The 22,515-nt window shown below is 43.2% G+C and overlaps 2 protein-coding genes and 1 pseudogene across 2 annotated transcripts in view; all 3 read right to left on the bottom strand.

The window, feature by feature from the left end:
• Positions 1-22,515, bottom strand: part of LOC107373312 (homeodomain-interacting protein kinase 4-like) — a 745,746-nt gene that overhangs the window by 66,324 nt on the left and 656,907 nt on the right. The window lies entirely within an intron of this gene.
• LOC107374747 (urea transporter 2) lies at positions 1,993-16,349 on the bottom strand. The gene is made up of 9 exons (XM_070552796.1): positions 16,249-16,349; positions 6,058-6,443; positions 5,488-5,616; positions 5,246-5,375; positions 5,106-5,171; positions 4,842-4,989; positions 4,574-4,708; positions 4,443-4,492; positions 1,993-4,355 (listed from the first exon to the last, which is right to left on the bottom strand). Exons 2-9 carry the CDS (start codon positions 6,261-6,263, stop codon positions 4,092-4,094), a joined length of 1,128 nt encoding a protein of 375 aa, XP_070408897.1. The 5' UTR covers positions 6,264-6,443; positions 16,249-16,349; the 3' UTR covers positions 1,993-4,091.
• LOC139070506 (U6 spliceosomal RNA) lies at positions 19,278-19,336 on the bottom strand (annotated as a pseudogene).

Here is a 22,515-nt window from a genome sequence, read left to right as displayed (position 1 = left end):
TATTGCCTTTGTTTGCTCTTCTTTTTTTGGTAAACACATGCAACATTGATGTTTCATGTCTACAAATAACACAAGCCTGGAGATGTTCCACCATGTTGTGGGGTTGCTTACAGTTAGCTTCTATTAGCTAAGATGCTCTCTCCTGTCAGCTAAATCCAAACAGCCCTCTGCAGTCATCAGCCAAGATGGATGCTAGTTTACCTTCAGTTCATTTACATGCGCATCAGAAAACCAAGATATTGCCATAAACCAACTTCTCAATTATTTTTTATCACGATCCCCCTCAGGGAACTTAATTGGCCTTAGAGATAACAAGAGGACTTGCATCATCTGGAAGGAGATCAGATTAGCGCTGCTGTTCTTCCACATTTAGGAAAAAGCTGTTGAGATTCTAGCATCTGATCTGAATGCCTTCTGTTTACCTTCCTTCTGATGTTTTCCAAAGAGAGCTGGGAGCAGAGCCTCTGCTCCTCCATGCTGAAAGTACCCAGCTGAGATTGCTATAGCATTTGGTAGGAAAACGTCCTAGAGGTTTTCCAGACATGCTTTACTGGTGCCAGACCCAGAATGGAAAGTATTATATATATCCCTTACGGCATGGGAACACCTTGGTATCCTCAGGAGGAGCTGGAGAAGGGCACTGTGAGCAGGTTTGTGTGTCCGTCTTTGACCTGCTACATCTTCTATCCCATGGAAGGATGGATGGATGGATGGATGGATGGATGAATAGATTGAATGAAAGATTGATAGATGGATGGATGGAAGGGTGGATGAATGGATGAAGTGAATGATGGATATATGGATGGATAGATTGAATGAAGGATGGATGGATGGATGCATGGATAGTTTGAGGATGGAAGGATGGATAGTTTGAATGAAAGATGGATGGATGAATGGATGGATGGGTGGAAGGATGGACAGTTTGAATGAAAGATGGATGGATAGATGAATGGATGGATGGATGGATGGATAGTTTGAATGAAAGATGGATGGACTGAATGAAGGATGGATGGATGGATGGATGGTTTGAGGATGGAAGGATGGATAGTTTGAATGAAAGATGGATGGATGGATGGATGGATGGATGATGGATTGATAGACTGAATGAAGGATGAATGGATGATGGATTGAATGAAGGATGGATGGATGGAATGAAGGATGTATAAATGGATGGATGGATAGAATGGATGGATGGGTGGATTGAATGAAGGATGGTTGGATGGATGAATGATGGATTGAATGAAGGATGGATGGATGAATGATGGATTGAATGAAGGATGAATGGATTGAATGAAGGATTGATGGATGATGGATTGAATGAAGGATGGATGGATAGACTGAATGAAGGATGAATGGATGATGGATTGAATGATGGATGGATGGGTTGAATGAAGGATGGATGGATTGATAGACTGAATGAAGGATGATGGATTGAATGATGGATGTATGGGTTGAATGAAGGATGGATGGAATGAAGGATGTATAAATGGATGGATGGGTGGATTGAATGAAGTATGGTTGGATGGATGAATGATGGATTGAATGAAGGATGGATGGATTGATAAGACTGAATGAGGATGATGGATTGAATGATGGATGGATGGATTGATTGAATGAAGGATGGATGGATGGATGGATGATGGATTGAATGAAGGATGAATGGACTGAATGAAGGATGGATGGATGGATGGATTGAATGAAGGATGAATTGATGATGTATTGAATGATGGATGGATGGGTTGAATGAAGGATGGATGGATGGATGGAATGAAGGATGGATAGATGGATGGATGGATGAATGGATGATGGATTGAATGAAGGATGGATGGATGGATTGATAGACTGAATGAAGGATGAATTGATGATGGATTGATTGAATGATGGATGGATGGGTTGAATGAAGGATGGATGGATGGAATGAAGGATGGATAGATTGATGGATGGATGAATGGATGATGGATTGAATGAAGGATGGATGGATGGATACCAAAAATCTCAGACAAAATGGGTCCAATAGAAATATGTACTTTTGTTTATGTCAGGTATAAAATGTGATCAGAGAGGCATTCTATGGGCAGCATGAGGAATTCTGAACATTTTTTAAGTCAAGTACACTCTTGTTTAAAAATTTTCTTTCTTGTGATTACTCCCAATCTTCATTTCTGTTTGGATGCCTTCTATCCACCTCCAAGTATTCCACCACTGGTTCAACCTGTCTCCAAATGCAGTTGGACAGCAAACAATGTGACATATCCATCGCTACGGAAATCAGTAAAGGGGGCAGTTTGTGAAGAAGAAGCAAAAACATATATATTTTTAAATGACTTAAGTAGGGTTAGACCCTATCTGCTCATGCCTCAAAGAAAAGCCAAACTCTAAATTGTCCAAAAATGATACCAAAGCCATTCCTGAGCCGGCGCCATGTTTGTAGTTTTTTTCATTCAGCAGCTCTGGTGCTAAGCCTGCCCAATGTCTCTCAACAAACATGGAGCGCTGTGATTGGCTAAACATGAAACTGTTAGGTCCATTGGTAGACCTGCTGAGGCTATATAAGAGCATAGCTAGACCGACCTGCAGAGCAAAATCTTTTCCTACTGCTAAGGTTTGTTTAGATTTCTAGGCTACATCATGGCAGCAGACATGATAGGCATGTCATGACCTCGCTCTTCAAACATCAGAAGGAGGTGGAGACCCTTTATCCATCTATATATGTGCTCCTGTTGTATGGCCTCAGGCTGCATGGTGTTGCAGATGGTTAGAACTGTTGCCTTGCAGAAAGGTTGCAGGTTTGACTCTCTGGAGGGACCTTTGTGTGTAGTTTACATGTTTCTACTGATGCATGCAGATTTGCTCATGCAGTCTGAAAACACGAATGCTAGGTTAGCTGGTCACTCCAAATGGGCCTTGGTTCTTCTGCTTTGGGCTTTTTGGCCTACATTTTCATAGGAGACATGCTAAATTTAACTGACTTAGAGGACAGTGAAGACACCTTCTGGCTGCTTGTTTGGATCAGAGCACGGAGAGGGTCCATGCCTCCCGCTACCCTGTCTCATCCCCTCCTGTGGTGCTTTGTGGGAGAAGCGAGTGCTTCCTCCATGCAGAAAAAAGTGACTCACATTCCTGAAGTACAGGGGAGGTGACACCAGCCTTGTCTCATGTCCTCCCACTGTCCATACTTATCCTGCCCTTCAAAGGGCACGTGGATAAATCGGCATTGTTTCAGAAGGCCACAGCAAGAAGCAACATGTTTGAGAAAACCAATAACAAGCAATGATTAGTGAAGAAATGTTCGCCTTCTCGGCTCTGTCCCCCTTTTCTTGTCTCGCACCTCCCACACATGTCTGGAAGTGTGACTGACTAGACTCAAACCTCAGTGTACCAGATGCACCGACAGGCAGGCAAATGGCATTACAGACCCTTAAAATTCATTTGTAAATAAAAAGGCAGACAGAAACATAGACAGACTTCTGGACGTGTCACTGGTTGCCTTCTCTTCACTTAGATTGGACCCCTGAAGAGGAGATTCTGAGGGAAAATTTAAAAAGCAGAAAAACTGATAAGCAACAAAAGGCTCATAAAAATTGGCTGAAGTGAGGGAACCACAAGAGAGACATTATAGGGAAACAATGAGACAGATTGGAGTGCAGAAGGCAGTGATAGATTATGGCTGGCAGGGAAAGAGGTGTTTTTTATGCTGGAGGAGCACAATCAAAAATCTGTGCAGCTCACTATCTGCACTGATGCAACACTCAGCCGAATGTTAAATTCTCCACCAGCAAACACAAAAGTTAATCCTCCTTTAGTCCTCTGCAGGAGTTGTAAGTGGTAGACGTAAAGAGAAACTCTTTAACGTAATATTTAGGGACGAAACATGGACGCATATTCAAATCTTTAAGATCCCTGCAAAATTTCAGTGCAGCATAGCTGTATTTGTCTGGAAGCCTACTGCCCTCTGGAGGGCAGAAGATTAACTGCAGGAGGAAACATTTGCTGTGTTGAAAAAGAAAAATCACAACAAAACCAGGCATTTTATATAACTGATCGGCTTATGCAAGCGGTAAACTCCCACAGAGGTGAATGTGAGGACAGAATCACATCTCCTGTACTTTAACAGAATCACTCGGATCACTTTCCACTTCCAGCTGGTCATTTGCTTCGCCCTCTTGCAAGTTCCCCACCCGGTTGTGTGTTGGAGCTTTTCCTGAAGCCTTTAATTGTTTCAGGTAGTGGCGATTTTCCTCTGGGTATGAGACGGAGGACAGAGGCAGCCTGCACATGGCTGGGTTCTCAGAGGAAAGAAGGAGGAAGATGAGAGTCGACAGGCAGAAAGGCCACGTGCAGGCCGGTAAAGCAAGCTGAGGCGGGATTTCGGTGGACAGGAGAGGACGACGCGTTAGATCAGAGACACCTGCTTAGTTTGACTCTAGACGTTTCCAACTTACCACAGACATGAGTTTTGAGATTGCAGAAGTCATATATGCACAAAAAAATGCTGAAAACAAAAAAATAAACAAACAGTGATATAGAGGCTTTCACATACCTGGTAATGAAATTAAACCAGTTAAACCCTTACCGCAAATTAGAGCCAATACGTGTGTTTGCCATGTTAAAGCATAGAAGACTCCTCCAACAGCAATGCAGGACAGAACGCTGTTATATCCCCACATTCCTGAGTAAACATCCATGTGAGGAGCAGCTAGAACAAGCCCTGCACCACAGAACAACAATCCAAATGATCTACACGCACATCCAGCACTCCACAAAGCTGTCATTGAGAAAACACGCTATGACGCATCACAAAGTGTCAACGTTGACTTTGCAAAGCATTGAGAATCTTTTACCAACACACATGCCTGCCGCAGAGCCCAGGATGGCATGGAAGCAGATAGTAGGTGAGCAGAGCAGCAGGGCCAGAAGGATAAGACCTGCTGTCCAAGGACTGTCGCAGCCAAACACCTGGCCGACGCCAACTGGCACCGACAAGAATAGCTGCAGGGAAAGCCGCCACTTGATCATCTCTAACGAGTCGTACATCCTATTTACATTACGACAAAAAAACAAACAAACTGCATAGTGATTCAGATTGTGTAGATGTTTTAATCCACCTGGGGTAAACTGAGGTTTTCAAAGGAGTTATTCTGATGCAGATGTAGCTTTGGCTGGATATCCACCTGAAAAATACCAGAACAGCATCACTTGGATCTGCTCTTTGTAAATCCTTATGTGTAGCAGAGTTGCACCGTACCACTGGGAAGTATGGGTGAGTGGATCCCGTAGCTGCAATGTGTGAACACACCAAGATGTTAAAGGGCAGGGTGAACACTGGAAGGTCCCATCGGCTCACGACTGAGGACAAAGCACTGGAGACAATTGGGCTGTGAACCGAGACATTAGGCACTGATTGGACGAGTCTCATAAGTGTGACATTCGTTTTTACATTAGAGTTGGATTTCATGCAAAAACATTTAATATTTGCAAGAAACTTACCACAACATGGACATAAACAAATTTGGAGCCAAGAGCCACCCGTACCAGGTTCCTTTAGCAGAGAATACAGCCATGAGCAAACCAACCAGGGCTCCATTGTAGCCATGTAATCCTGCTAATACAGCCTCCCTGTGGAGAGCATGAGAGCTGAATGTAAAGCTGAAGACCAAGAAACCATTCCAAAAAAATTGGTTTTAAGAACCTCTTTTTTTTAAACAAATAGTAAATGACTTGTATTTGATATAGCGCCTTCTAGAGTCCTGGAACCCCCCCAAGGCGCTTTACAACACAATCAGTCAGCACACACGCATTCACACACAGATGGTGTTCAGCTATGATGTAGCCACAGCTGCCCAAGGGCGCACTGACAGAGGCGAGGCTGCCGAGCACAGGCGCCACCGGTCCCTCCGACCACCACCAGCAGGCAATGTGGGTTAAGTGTCTTGCCCAAGGACACAACGACAGCGACAAACTGCGCGGGTTTCAAACCTGCAACCTTCCAATTACGGTGCGAGCACTTAACTCCTGCGCCACCGTCGCCCACAAGTGGTAAAAGAAACACCATCTGACCTGTTTAGTCTCAGCAGTACAGCAGACACAGTGGATCCAGCTGTACCCAGCAGACCGTTCAGAGCCCACCATGGGTTCTGCACGAAGAGGCCGATGACGACGAGGAGCCCGCTGAGAGGGTTATTGACAAACATCACCTGTGCTACTCCTCTTAAAACACAGTCCAACAGCTGGATGATAAAAACCTGCCCTGTCAAACATGTCATTTATGATTTCAGGACTTAAATGTGAACTATGTAACTGACACATCACTTAAGAAGATCATTGCTTACTTTTCACCCACTCTCCAAACTGTCGCATGTCTCCTGTAAAAAGGCCCACAGCTCTGAGGAGACGAGTAGGTGCTGATGCTCCTTCTGAAGTGTGAATTCTGGTTCCCATACTTGCTGTTGGTATAAAAAAGGGGTTTTCATGTTGTTTACTTTCACTTATTTAACCGTCTATGTCTCAAGAAAAATATATCAAAAACATTTGTTAAAATTTGTAAAGACAGAAAGAAAAAACCTACTGGAAATGTGTACTTTTAGATGTTCTGCTAGAGAAACATTTGATAAAGTACATTTGAGTCCTTTTCATTTCACTGAAGCATGCACAATACTGATAACCAAGCAACCTTTCATAACTAGCAAGCTAGCTAACAAACTGAAAACAACACTAAGAGAAATAAGATCACCAAAAAGATGACTTTTGAACATGGTTACAGGTTTTTAGTAGGGCCAGGAAAATTAACGCGTTAATTATTAGCATTAATTTTGTTATTTTAACGTGTTAAAAGTAAATGACGCAATTAATTTGACCATCTCTCCAACCCGGAGCCACCATTCTTCGAAATCTCTCCATATTTCCCCCTGGACAATACTGGTAAACCATCATGAACTGAGCTCGAAAAAAGATCAAGTTTCTACCCATATTATGGACTCTCAGCTTCGAGGATGAACAGAGGCAGACCAGAGCGCTCATGCGCTCCACAGGCATCTGCGTCTCGCGCACGGCCCAGGCCCCCACAATGCGGCTCAAAAATTGAAGCAATCCCGGAAGTACCAAAAATTGCAGTTCCACCCTCATCCGCTGGGGGCTGGTGTCAGAAGAGAGCAAATCCTCATTGACTCCCATGTTAAAAATACCAATTTCACAGCAGAAATAAACATGTTCACAGCCTGGTACCAAAACATGTTTTTTGTTTAAAAGATCTAGTTTACACTCATGACAACTCTGAGGGGGGGGGGGGGGGGGGGTGAAATTTTTTTCTCACTCTTCTGTTTAAGTGTATTAAAAGCCTAAAATTCTGTATAATTAATGAGCATCCGACCCACGTGACCGCAGAACTAGCTCCGTGGAAAGGCCTCAGTAGAGCCTTGGTCTGGCTTGGAAACTGTTCCGGGATTTTGAGTTTCTGTGTTTGTGTATTCTGTTTTGGATATTTTTTGTGCAATTGTTGGACAAAATTACTTGCTGTGGTATTAATTGCACTAATAGAGCTTCCAAGGAGTCTCCACTTCATTTTTTTTGGTAAGTAAAATTATATTTATGTATTTTAGGTCACTGCCGAGCTGTATGGGACTAGATTTGGGCCAATAATTTCAAGAAAAACTCTTAGAAGGTCAAACAAAAATTAAGAATGTGCGAGAAAAAAAAGAAATTGCAAAAAAAAAAAAATCGTTTCAAAAGTGAAACTTACTGTACGAATCAACTTATTAAAATGAGTAATAAAAGTATTTGTATTTATTATGTTTGACTCCACGTATTTTTCTTTTCATTTTCCTTTGTTTCATTCTCACTGCTCAGATTTTTGCTCTCGCTACCAGATTTGCAGTTTCACTTCTCGGCTTTCTCCTTTGCGCTGTGTGAGGTTTTGATTGCAATTCTGGCCCAACCCTCTCGGGTGGGTGGGACATAAGAGAAGTGCTCTCCCATTGGACAGTGTGATCCTGAATGACAGTTTGTGACCCGGAACCAGAAGTGACGCTGTCCCGCGATTTTACTTGTTCCTCACGGGTCTTAGCGCCACCCACGTTCATATTTCCCCTGTGTACTGTGGATCAAAGTGAGTATTGATCGTTTATTTGATATTTTCTTGGAAACCCTGAGTTAAAACCCTTAAGTAAAGCCAAGTCAGGCATTAACCAGACGTTAGATCGCTAGCTACCTAACCAAAGTGCTAGCCAGTACCCGAATGCTTTAGCAGGGCTTTGCTTGGTCACCTGCCAGTCTAAGCGAGGAACTGGCTTAGACTGGGAAAATGTGGATGCCTTTTGTGAATTACCTAAAGAAGAAATGTCCTGCACCCTGTTCTACATGTCATGTAAAAACGTGATGCAGAGAAAACACAAATAAAAGAAAGTAAATCCTAACTGATATGTGAAACTCAGCAGGGTGCACTAATTAAAGGCGTATATATAAAAGAAATAATCATGAAAATGAAGGGCAAATTGGCTTGTGGCCCTTTAAGTAATAGTAACAACAGAAAATTAAATTTGTAATCAAATACAATCATGCTACACAAAGCACTAAGAAAAAGATAGAGGTGTAAATCAGTTCTAAAAATGTAAATCAGTAGGTTAGTAATCCCTAAAATGTGAGTTAGTAGCAGGACCCTGGCTGGAGGCAGGTAACCTGAAAAAAAAAAACTCAAAGGATATCACATTTGTTAAAAATTCATCCCACAAACGAGAGAATTTGTAACGGTCCACCAGTTAGTGGAAAAGAATCCGGTCAGAATAGAGTTGGTTAGAATAGAGTTTTGAATCTGGTATTGCGGACCCACAGAGACACGAGTTTGGACGTATCTGTGGGAGCAGGCTCATAAGCGATTTGGTAATCAAACTGTTTGTATCTTGTGTTACGAACCCACAGGGAAACTTGTTTGAATTTACCTGAGGGTTCCGTTTGGAACTGGAGCGAAGCTGATGGTTTAGCTGTTAGAGCAGAACCTGATTTTACCTGCTCAAAGTTGGGTTGCAGCTTTACGGAGGCGACTTTGTTGTGATCAGAAATAGTAGTGAACTGGAAATGCGAAACTGATGCTCGCAAAGCAGGAGGAGGCTCCCCACCCCCCTTTTGTTTCTCAAACTTATGCCGTGTCTGTGAGACAGGAGAAGCATAACAAAGAACAGTTCTTAAGCTCTTAAAAGCCCTATTACCAAGAAGATGCACAGCGTCACCTGAATCGTGCTGAAAGAGTAGGTATTCAGATGTCCAAAGACCTGGAGGTGTTGAACTTGGAGGTTCTGAAAAGGAGTGATCCAAGGATGGTTGTGTCACGGGTGTCAAAGCAAACCTAGCCATGTTTAGAATCAGATACAGACATGACACTATCGAAAGGAACATGTTCTGTCCTGAAAAATGAAGCCAAGAATACTTTATTCCCAAGAATGATGGAGGTTCCCACACAGAATCAGAAAAACCCGGTTTAACCAGCGTAGTTACAGACTGACTAGAACTCCGCCCCGTAGAAGGTGCAGCACCTAACTCCGGGTCGGAGGTCAATGTTGTCAGCTGAATTGGTGGAAGGTCAGTGTCGATTTCTGCAATGACCCGCCCGCTCGAAGGAGGCCTGCCCCCGAACAGGTTGAAGTCCGCAACGGAAAACTCAGTGCCACTTGGCACCCCCCTTTTGTCAGGAGGGGCCCCGAGCAGGGCATCACTGCATGCACCTACACCTCCCGGGCCGGGTGGCCTTCCCGAGCCCGTGAGAGAGGTGTGCGCAGCAACCACCGAGCCACCTTCAATATCGCCACTGACCACAGGACTGCTGGAAACCGCAGGCTTTACTGCGCCGTCGTGGTCACCTGTAAGAGAAGTCACAGAAAAGAGAGCACAGAGGCCAGAGACTAAGTCACACCCCTGTGAAAGGAGAAAGGAATTGGCCACCGTATTAGCAGAGGTCACAAACTGAAAAGTGACAAGGTCATTCACATAAAGGTCAAGATGTCCAGGCACAAACCCCTCAAATGGCATGGTAGCTCCGTCCGGAGACAACAAGTGTTTCACGGCGGCTGACGTTTCCATCACGCCCCGATAAAGAAGCCGGTTTGTGCATGAGGCGGACTGATGAATAAAGCAGACCTCTGACTGAAGCGGTGGATCACAGCCTGAATATTTCACACCCATGCTGGAGAGATGTTCAGCCTCTAACATGGATGACAGAGAAGAAGCATAAGGAACCAAAGGGTTAAGCACAACCTGTTTGTCAGAGAGGTTAACCATAGGCTCAAGAGATTTATTCAGCTTAAAAGTAGCAGAGAAAGTGTTGTTTATTTCAAACCTTGATGTTGATGGTGGGTTTTTGACCCCCTGGAAGAAATAAAAGTAAAGAAAAAGCGTTATGACTGTAAACAGCATGTTGCTTGAATTCACGTCATGAATTGCAGACCAGAACCACCTCCGACCCAAAGCAGCTGGCACCGAACCACTGCCACTAGTCCCCACCGTGCCCGACCAGCGGCACCCGCCTAATGCGGGCCCGTTCGGGCGGGCGGAGGGACCAGCGTAGCCCGGCCAGTAAACAGACTCCTGCGTCTTTGCATGTCCTGGAAGCAGAACGTCAGAGAACCTTACACCAGGTGTAACAGTGCAAGAAAGATATTGTCGTGTCTCGTCCATCTCTCATTAAGTTCAGAGCAACTCGCGTTTTTACCTTCTGAGTCGACGTAAAACTCCGGGCAACTTCCTTAATTTATCTCACAATAAAGGACTGTCCGTAGCGTACTTAACTTTATGACACAGGGTAAAACAAGGAATTGTTGATAGAGAAATGAATACACACAACCTCACAAGATGGAAGAAAAAGTCATGGAACCGAGCGATGGAGGCTGCGAAAGCCGACCCGTTCACCGGTCCAAAATAAAAACATAAAAAAAAAAAAACCCTACGCTGCCGTGTTGGTATCAGACGGACAAACGTAGCAAACTGTAGATTCTACACACCGTAGTGAATTACAAGAATCACCGCCAATGCGGGTTTTGTGAGGACACAGACCGACTGTGTCAGAAATGGTTTGACAATTTAACGGGACGCGTTCCCTTTTTGTCCAACTGTGGCTCGCTAGCTTAGCTCTCCGGCTAGGTCTAGTGTCCTTTGTCTGTAGCGACCAGACTTAAATTTTCCCGATTAACAAGCAGGCATCTCGCTCCGCTTAGCTAAACGGTCTTGAAAGCGTACGCAATCTGAATGCAGTAACGCGTGACGGCCATAACTCGTTTTACAGCGTTTACCTAGCAATTTAAGCTACGGTAGGTGCCTACGAGCATTCTGTTTAGATTCGGCTTTGATCAGTCGCCTATGCAATGGAAATATTTTCCACAATAGCTCGCCCACAGTGTCAACACACTGAGACGAAGGGTGTCCGAGAATTTAGTTTCGGTTCGGAGGTTCGGAGAATTCAGTTTTAATTTTAGGACTGAGGATAAGCTGCTCACGGTAGCTCACCCAGCAAGGTTTCAGAGCGGAAATGTAGCTTTCCGACCTGAAGAGATTAGAGGCGCGGCGGCGCGTCAAAATGGGCAGAATTTAGTCAAAAGCACAACTCACACGTTCGCTCCGAAGGCGAAGATGGGATAAATCAAAGTTAGGTTTGTAATTTGCGGTCAATTTGAGATCGGAGATCTTCACCGTCAAGTTCCCACCAGGACGTCTCCCGGAAGAGTGACTTCAGCGGAATAATTTCCGTTTTTTTTCAAAATAAGACATCAAAGTGAAACACAGAGAAAAGGCTAAAATTGTGAAAAATCAGCTTGTAGATGTTAGAAATCAGATATATCGCAGATATAGAACTCCTGGCTGGCTCGCCATTAATGTAGCGTTGTGGTTTTATGCTCTTTTATGAAAGAAGAACCATGCTACGTATTAATTTGGAATATTAATTTTTAATATTCAATAACCAAATTTTATATTGTTCAGAAGACTCAAAGGTTGTTTTCATCGATAAACTGACGATAATATCTGTGTGTCTGTGTTTCAGTTCAATGAGGAAACCAGTTTGACGATTAAAAGTTTTAATTCTTCAAATTAAACTAATGATTTTGAAAATTGACAAACAGGAAATGACAATCACATTGGCAACTTTGTGGGACAATCTTTAACAGTTGATATGCTGTTCTTGCTCAAATAGACCTTCTGGTGAATTTATGAAGATTGAGAATGTTGTGAGTTGTGAGAGTGATATGATGTGAGATGGATGCGTGTGTGCATCTGATTTTGCTTCAGGAAGAAACAGGTGTCTGAGTGAAAAGTGATGGTTTGAATAAACTTAGGTTTAGTTGGAAAAGATGCATCAAAACGCTAAACACCGTGCTGTCTCACCGAACTCTTGTGGACCCTCTTTCGGATCCAGGCCGTGGAGGATGTTGTGGTTCATCCAGATGACACCGGCGGCTGACAGGAGACGTAGGTGTCGAACGGAACCGGTCCAGAGTTGCCCTCGGTACACGTTGATGGTAAAGCCTTTTGTCGACGCGCTTTCTTAAGTTAATTCACTCAGAAATCAAAAGACTCGGTAATGAGTCTGCGTTAGAAGTCGCGATTCAGCTATTCTGCCTGGCTTGGCAGGAACAGCGTGTAAGGGGGGAGAAACGAGCCAGCCGGCTCTGCCCCCCCTTTGGTTCTCTCTCTTTCGTTGTCAAGCCCGAACTGCAATCATAAGACTGAAACTTACCAAAAACCTTTCTCTTCTCAAAGCAAACGTGTGCGTCATCAAATGTGTCTGGAGTTTACTGTGGGAAGATGTGTGTGGGTGTGTGTGAATGTTTGTGTGCTTGAGTGTGTGAAGGTCAGTAACAAACATTCTCAACACTATTTAAGAATGGATTCATTAAGCCATTATAATTACCCCAAAGCATAATAGTCATTCATTTGATTAAACACATTTATAATGAGCAAAATGATAATGGTTACTTTAACATTAAAATCAAGAAAAAGAAGTTTAAACTTTATGTTTTGACTTGGTCTGGGTACAACTCATGGAAACACGTCTTCTGGTAGACTGCAGGTGGCTGATGTTATGGTTTCCTCCCAGACTCGCTGGCGTTCAGGTCTTAATCTGTGGGTGAAAGTTCTCAATGACCCAGCTTTGACCCAGCTGAGTCCAGCACCACCATTGTGCCAGAAAACCCATATTTCCTCACGTTACATTAGCTTGTAGCTAGTTCAACCGGGTGTCGTCAGTTGATCCCAGCCTTATAGCCCCACACTCAGCTCCACCTCTCTTCCCTTTTGTGGAATTGTCTGGGCTTGATCGAACCTTTGACACGGTGAAAATGGCGGTGGTGGCCACCTCCCATTTATCTTCAAAAATGTGTTATTGGAGTCTATGGAAACCCATTGTCCAATATTTATGTCGATGGCACGGCCACAGCAAAATTCTCAAAGCAGCGTCACCAAAATATAGTTAACACACGATCGTTCATAACTGCTTTGGTACTTTCTGTCTTTTGTTCGAGGCTGACGCGCATCGCTGCTGCGCTCATCACCCGTGCTCCGCGGCCAGGCAGCGTTTTTTCTGGAGAACTAGGTCCTGCATCTCCCTGCGGCAGATGCAGGACCAGAGACAGACAGGACACGATAATAGTTAAATAATAAGAAAACAAAAACAAAGAGCTTGGAAATGAAAATGTAGGTACATTTATCCACTACATGTTTTAACATTATAAAACAAATATTATTTATAAGCTCATAATATTCATATATTCCAAACTATTCAAAACTCCGCCCCACCCAGGGCCATATCAAAGCATTTGGGGGCCATGCCAGCATGCTGCCAGCATTTTTCAGCGTTTTTACTGTTTTTTTAAGAGTCACAGAAAGTTGTGCTCTAGGATTATGTCAACGCCAAAACTAACAAAACAAAGAGACTCACCTCTTACATCAGGAAGAATCTGCATGTTTCGAGTGTTATCTGTTCTTTCACAATCCGTTGCGAATTGTGATCGGCAGAAGCTTTTCCAGTTCGCACCTCACTTTTTTACAGCAGCGGCCCAAAACGATCTCCTAATACATGGGTTTTCTGCTTCCTGGTTACGTGAAGTGTCGGCTTTAGGGCTTTGTTCTCACTGTGCGGGGGCTTGTTCCGATGCCAACACAGTAAAAAAAGGCAAATATGAACGGTTGGATTAAAAACGACGACTTTTGTCATCAATGGCATTGAATGAGTTAACCTACCTTGCCTACTGGTGGTGGTTGGATGGACCGGGGCAGCTGTGGCTACATCGTAGCTCATCCCCACCAGCGCGTGAATGGGTGAAGGACTGATTGTGTTGTAAGGCGCCTTGGTTCCAGGACTCTAGAAGGTGCTATATAAAATACAGGCCATTTACCAAGTTAAGCCTTTTCTTTAAGACAGACTACCCATAGAGGGGCTCACATCCATTTGCTACTTTGCAACCATGTTTCTCTTTGGTGCTTTTAGTTTATCGTGTTGCTTCATGACCTACTTTCATCTTTACATGAAATATTCTGGTTTCTATTGATTCTGTTTACTTATAGTTCATTCAGTTTTATTACCATGTTACAGGGTACAGAAATCATTGTTGAAGTGTAATTAAATTCAGTTAAACATGTGAATATGGTAAAATGGTAAATGACCTGTATTTGACATGGCACCTTCTAGAGTCCTGGAACACCCCAAGGCACTTTACAACACAATCAGTCATTCACCCATTCACACACTGGTGGGGATGAGCTACAATGTAGCCACAGCTGCTTTGGGGCGCACTGACCGAGGCAAGGCTGCCGAGCACAGGCGCCACCGGTCCCTCTGAGCACTACCAGCAGGCAACGTGGGTTAAGTGTCTTGCCCAAGAACACAACAACAGACTGAGTGGGGCTCGAACCTGCAACCTTCCGATTACGGGGCAAGCACTTAACTCCTGTGCCACCGTCGCCCACAATACTCATTTAGTTTTGAACACTGCAGCTTCACATTTTGCATTAATCATAATTACTTGTCTGTTATTTTTTTAGAGGAAACAAATCGCTTGAGCCAGTGATTGTGCTAACAACACTTGAAGAGTCAGAGATGGCAGAAAGTAAAACAATCACTTAGGTTTTGAAGTTTGCTCGCATAACCAAATTGGTCTCCAAAAGCATATAATTGCTTATGCATTTGATTGACATTCCGTTCTATTACAAATGTATGAATATAGCACATTTTTTAAACAGCATGGGAGGTGACCAAAGTGCTAAATAGACATTAGCAACAGTATGAAAAAGTCACATTTTCTGTGTGATATTCAAAAAATTTGTACCAATAAATAAAGTTATTTTTACTTTTACCCAGTTGTTACGAAACCCTCTGAGCCTCCTTCTGCATCTCACAGTTTGCAGACACGACAACTCCTCCCTGCACACAAATTGAATCAGCCTGAACCTGATTCGTTTTTGCTTCCCGAGGTGGAAATGAGTCACATTGCTGAGGCTGATCTGAAATTTAAACCTCTGCACATCTCTGCACAAGATGATTTTGTTTTGTTCAGCAGTTTGTGTTCATGGATTTATGTTCATTATGAAAGAGCGATCAAAGGGAATATCCCAATGAGCTTATTTCTGTCCCATCCGGAGTCACAGCTCTCTACATGAAAGCTCCAATGTGTTTGTGTTGCTCATGGAAGCAGGAAACCTCTTGATCTATCACCTCTAGAAACCTTTTTGTTCAGGGATATAATTATAGAAATTACCAACCCTAAATCTGCACTGAAAACCTTTAAAATGTTAAGAAAATGACTGGACATTTTCTGTCATGAAAAGATGCTTTTCTGACCGTTTTTATCACAATCCGCATTTGAATTAAGTTAATGATCTTTAAAGCATTTTATGAAATAAAATTTTCCAGAAACAAAGAAGCTAGATTCATCCGTTCTGTTAATTCTGTGATTTCAGCCGTTGACTTTTAAAGTGTTATGAAACATAAATCTATGTTTATGTTTAATAAATTTGTACCAGGACTCTGCTTCAATGTGCCTTTGATACAAAAATAAATCTACAAGTAAAATGAAGTTTAATTTGACATCTGGTAAAGATCTGGTTTCAGATCTAAAGTTAGTAATGATCCAGGTTTAAAAGACAAATGTCGTTTGTCTTTTAAATCACTTAGACTAAAATTTAATTTGACTAAAGCATGAAGAAATTAGCTAAAATATCTTCACGCTTATGTATATCAGTGTTTTTTCCCCTGCAGAAACAACAAAACACTTTTCTTACCTTTCTGTGAAAGACGCAAATACCAGGTTGTTCAGTCACCTGCTGAGATTTAAAATCTGCTCGATTCTGTTCTCATTCTTGTCCCTCTGCTGCTGAACTCCTGCCTGGAGACCAAAGTCTCTTTTTAAAGCAGCTTATGTTCTTTTTTTCTTTTTTTAAAAAGGATTTCCTGAGAAAGCAAAACCAAAAGCCTTTGTTTCTTCTGAGAAAAAGGAGAGGTACTTGGAAGGGACTGTAGTGAGTGGTCACATTTTTGTGGAAATAAATGAGATTTGCTTCACTTTGCTGGGTCACATACTTCAGTCATTTCAAATAGACGACACATTTCTGTGTAATTTACTCCAGTTTAAATTTAAAAAAGTAAAATGTTTGTGACATCATCAGCAGGGGAGGATCTAGACCCCTACTACACACTGGAAGCAAAAGCGGTGTCGAACAGCTTCAAATAGAATCTACTATAGTCTGTGGAGTGTAACAAACCAGCCATGACGCGGCAATTTTCAGCACACCGCGCCGCGTCACTAAAGACAGGATCGGGTTCTATTTTTGCCGCAATCCACTTCTGGGATGCGTCCGAAGATAACATAGGGCTAGACAGGAAATCACACACTGTTTCAGTGAAAAATCACAGGTAAATGTCTAAATAAAAGTACTGCAGCGATGCAATTTCATATATGAAGCTGTGACCCAGCGGCTTATTTACTCACAGCATCGTTTCAGAACTGCAGCGGTGTGTTTTTCATGGCTTTAATTCTGGCAGTGGTGAGGAACATCAAATAGGACAAAAAACAGTGATATCAAACTGATTTCCTTCTTTTGGTTTAATGGCGGATTGCATAAACAAACTGTATTCTTTGAAGTCTTGAGGGATCTTGTGATCTCGCGAGAGGAGCACGGCAGAGAAGCCGCTTCGATGCTGAGACTCTCGGTGTTCACTTGAACGCAGCGATAGTCGCGAGTAAAACCTTCCACTGCCGTTCCGCGCCGCTGTTTCTTCTAGTGTGCAGTAGGCATAACATTAGAGGGGGGCCATGCAGCCGGCTATTTTGTAAGAAAATATTATAAACGTTGACTTTTAAGCCATACTGTGCACATTTTTCATAATTTTAAATCATTTTCTTGAACCAGTATGTGCTAAAATTACCCTTTACAGGGTTAATGAAAGGCCACCCAGCCCCTATCGTCCCCTGTGGCCAGAATATTCCACTTGCAACTTCAGACTGGCGGGCTTCTCTGTTGTACCTGGCGCTGCAGTCTGCTTCCAGCACGTTCCCTACATGTTTTAGATCATGAACACAGCTGATTTGTTTAATTTAGTGATGAACCACTCCTTTAGACACTAACCCCAAAATTCCACTACCTCCGCTCCGCTGCGCTCCGCTCCGGCACGAACTACGCAGCAAAATCGGTCCCGTTGTAGTCAATCAGAGCTGTTCCACTACTGCGGCCGTGCGGCGCAGTGCGCCGCCCGCCGTTCCGCCATCCGGCAAAAATAGGATTGATTCTATTTTTGCCGGATGCCGCAGCACCTCCACAGTCAATGGACAGAAATCACAACCACCCAACAGGAAAGGGAGCAAGCACAACTTCCATTATTTCACAATAAATCGATAAACAAAAGGAGTTTTTTGTTTCATATGCACATGTTTAACAATGTTTAACAACTATCAATGGCGGCTGAACTTTAAATGCACAAAAATAAGCCATAAATACAGTTTCCACTATCAAAGTAGTCACATTTTGTTGATTCAAACACTGCTGATCTCTCAACACAAATGATGGGCAGATTAAACAGTTCATTTCGATGCTTCTCCCACACAACGGGTGTTTGGATCTAACTTCCGCATTTATTGCTCGGACTGTATATCAAGATCTCGAAAATCCCGCGCATGCCTGTCTGCGTACCTCAGGTCTCCACACCGGAGCGGAGCCGTTGTAGAGTGGGTACCAGTAAAAATTGAGTTCGGAAGCGAGCGGCTGCGGAAGGCGGGGGCAGAGCGGAGGTAGTGGAATTTTGGGGTAAAGAAGGCTAGAGAGATTGAGGGGTTAAAAAGACAAACGCACAGCAAGGAGATGCTTTTGGTTCTACAAGCGGACACTAGGGGGTGCTAAAAGCAAGCCAAAACTGCCTAGTTAGCCTTTAATTATTTTCAACTTTAGTGAGTAATAATTACAAAAGTATATTAAGTGCCGTTTCTAAATACAACATTTTTAAACAAATTTCCAGTGTAAGCATTTAGCAAAAAAAAAAAATATATATATATATATACATATATATATATATATATATATATATATATATATATATATATATATATATATATATATATATATATATATATATATATATATATATATATATATATAAGCATAATCAGAGTTATTTATCTGATAAATGTATTCACATGCTTTGGTGCCACATCTCACATTAAGCTAAATTTATATATTTTAAAATCATCACCTATTAATGCTTAGGCTCTGCCCTCAGGATGGAGGGGGCACAGGGGGTCCAACCTGTCCAACTCTGTGGAATTGGCCCACTCTGGACCCCAACTAGAACCATCACTGATCATCAGGAACTTACATCCATCTATCCATCTATTTTCAGCCGCTTATCCGGGTTTGGGTTGCAGAGATCGTAGCCCATGCAGGGAGGCCCAGACTTCCCTCTCCCCAGACATTTGGGCCAGCCCCTCCGGGGAAATCCAATGGCGTTCCCTGGCCAGCCGAGAGACATAGTCTCTCCAGCGTGTTCTGGGTCTTCCTTTAGGCATTCTTCTGGTTGGACGTGCCCGGAAAACCTCACCAGGGAGGCGTGCAGGAGGCATCCTAACTAGATGCCCGAGCCACCTCAACTGGCTCCACTCAATTTGGAGGAGTAAGCAGGTCTACTCCGAGTCTCTCACGAATGACCAAGCTTTTCACCCTATCTTCCAGACACCCAGTGGAGAAAATTCATTTAGGCCGCTTGTATCCGCTGTAGCAATTAAAACATACCGTATTAATTATGACCAATAAGATGTAATGATGCCATGCTAATCTTCTCTGTATCGTTCCAATTTTAGTATATGTGTTAGCGAGCTAACGCATATACTGCGATCTGATGATCTGCGATGGACTGGCTCTCTGTCCAGGGTGTACCCTGCCTACTTGCCCGCTGACTGCTGGAGATAGGCACCAGCCCCCCCGCGACCCTACGTGGACTAAGCGGGTTCAGAAGATGGATGGATGGAAGATGTAATGATTCCATATAAATATGAAATATCAATCTGATTGATCTTTGAATGTTTAATCAGAAGATTCTAGGGTTCTTTACTTCTTTAGGGACCATAAACACACTTCGTATTAATTAAGACAGTCAGGTATATAGTTTACAAAATGAATTTAATTCTTTTTCCTAAACTAACAATTTATACATGACAAGATATGAATAATGAGATGTGAAGTGGTGGATGTGAGGTGTTGTGATGGAAGCTAGATGTTGTAGCAACCGTTCTTTGTATCTGAGAGAAATTGTGAAATCTGGGTGTAAAAGAATTTGTTGTTTGGTTATAACTAGAGTTGGTTATCTAAAAGCAGCATCAGACGCAATCTGTCGTGCCAAGTCTACGTGCCCTTGGTGTGGAGGTTCTCGTTCGATCCGGGGGGTCGATGGTCACTGCCGGTGGAGTGAAACTCTGATGTCAGGAACCCATAGATCCCATAGGACCCGTCCAGTCTGAGATCCCTCGAGGTAAAGGCCGAAAGCTGGAATGCTTATTTGCATCTAAGGTTGATGTTTGCTTGGCTCTTAGAAGAGCCGGTTGTCTGGTATCAGCCGCAGCGTTGCAGACAGGCTTTGACAGGAGGTCAAAGGAGAAGATGGTTTCAAAAATGCTTCTTTCACGAATTGGCCAGTTCGAGGGTCATCGAGAAACTGAATAAATCGGGAAGTAAATCCTGTTTTATTTACCCGCAATGTTATGAGTTCTGGCCAATCAGAATTTGACACGTTTCTGAGCATTTACCAACATCTCTCGCCTTCCTTCAGATACAAAGATGCTTTTAACCCTGAATGAGAATGTCTTAAAACTCCTATGTGAGGTGCATTTTAACCTTAACATGTAACTATTGTAGTGTGTATGAGTGTAAACAATGATTAACTTGTTAAATCAAACACATACTGATCATTGTAAGAACAATATTCTTATTAAATTCATTGATTTAAGCACAGATTATTCAAACATTTGATTTAAACATCTTGTTCATTCATCACATGATTATTTAACTTATAATTGTAAAATCATGGAGTCAGAATGGCGTTTGCCTTCCAAGCAGAGAGTGTAGGACCTTGGGAGAGAGTGTCTATTTGAATGTTTTGTCTTCATGGAATGTCAGCACGCGCTGAGCAGAACCTTCTGGAGTTAGAAGGCCAAATAGAAAATGGATTTATGCTGTAGATGAAAGGCTATTATGTTGATCAGTATATAGGTGAAAATTGACCATTTGTGACGTTACACCGCAATCTGATTCTTTCAGTCACTACCTAAAGCTTGTGACAATAGGTGAGGGTTGAGACGTAGACTGACCGGTAAATCGAGAGCTTTGCCTTCAGGCTCAGCTCTCTCTTCACCACGACAGATTGGTACAACCCCGTATCATTGCAAACGCAGCACCAATTCGCTTGAGAAGCTCGCGCTCCATCTTTCCCTCACTCACTCATGAACAAGACCCGAGATACTTGAACTCCTCCACTTCGGGGAGGACCTCAGCCCTGACCAGCAGAAGGCATTCTCCCCTTTTCATGGTCTCAGATTTAGAGGAGCTGAATTTAAAAGTACTCATTTCAACATGATCTCTTCTTCACTCAAACATATTCAGGGACATTATGAAACACGCCCTCTCTGTGGCCTAGTGGTAGAGTGTCTGCCCTGAGACTGGGAGTTTGGGGCTCGATTCCAAGTTGGGTCATACCAAAGACTAACAATGGGACCCAAAGCCTCCATGCTTGATACTCAGCTTTAAGGAGTTGGATTGGGGGCTAAACCACTAAAGCTGGATTTATACTTCTCTGTCAGCTCCAAAAGGGAGAGACTTGCACGCATGGACAGAAACATTTTGCCCTCTTACTTCTCCATCTGCTGGGGAGTGTTGCAAAGCAATTCCCCGCCAGGACAACAGAGGGCGTAGCGCTGTTCTATGGTATCTTGTCATGCATCCGGTCCAAGATAGTGTGTTTATATTGTGGTTTTTGCATATAAGAGACTTTTTGAACACAGACAAATTTGTCTCTCATTCTCCTCCACCTCTTCAAACACTTGCCACCTCTAAACCCACGTTTTCTGTAATTTCCATGTACAAATAAAACACTTGCTGCACATCTTTTCACTACTCCAGTCACGGGGAAATAAACGTTCATATTTTTAGAGTTTTTTCGCGAGGTATTCTTCAAGCTTCTCCGTGTCTGCCCCTAGTTATCCTCGGCTCTCTTTACGTTTTTGAGGGCACAATGGCAGCGGTGTAGACGACAGCGGTACCCTGGCCAATCACAAGCTTGCATTCCCTGACTCGACGGACGTATGTTTAGAAAAGAGAGCTTGACTCCGTCCGTCCTTGTGAGGGCTCTCCAGCAGGCTCGCAAAGACGGATAATGGCACTGCGTGTCTCCGCACTGACGCAGACGCAGAAGCATGAATTAGTCACCGCTGCAGCTCACCGCTCCCCACTGGGTCAGATGCGTAGATGTAATTTCACCAGTGTCTTTATACGTGCTATTTTTAAACAGTTTTTTATACCAAAGATTTATGATCAACATTATTTTAACATCTATAACTTTTTAATTACAATTCTCATTTTAGCTCTTATGATTTTATATTTTAACCTTAATTTAACCTTTTCCCAGTGTTTCCTCTATGGGTGCCCTCTGCTCCGGGGCCAGTGGTCGGCTGCGGTGGCCTGGGTGCTTTCCTGGTGCGCCTGGGTGGAGGTGGGGGTCTCTGCCCTCCCTGCCCTGGGCACCCTGTGACAGTGCCTCAGCTGCTGCTGTGGATCTGCTGCTTTCGGGGCTGATGGCTCCCCTGATCGTGTTTTTTTCCATGGGTGTGTGTGTGTGTGTGTGTGTGTGGGGGGGGGGGGGGGGGGGGGGGGGCTTTTTTAATTTGTTAAGCACTTTGAGTTGCATGTGTTGCATGATTAAGTGCTATATAAACAAAGTTTTATTGATTGATTGATTGAGTGTGTGATGACTAATGGAACTTTAACTTTGACTTCCATGAAAAAGAGAATTCA

This window comes from Nothobranchius furzeri, chromosome 6 (genome assembly GCF_043380555.1).
Source record: "Nothobranchius furzeri strain GRZ-AD chromosome 6, NfurGRZ-RIMD1, whole genome shotgun sequence".
Taxonomy (NCBI): Eukaryota; Metazoa; Chordata; class Actinopteri; order Cyprinodontiformes; family Nothobranchiidae; genus Nothobranchius; species Nothobranchius furzeri.
Note: the sequence above shows the minus strand (reverse complement) of the source record. Positions and strands in the feature narration are given on the sequence as shown.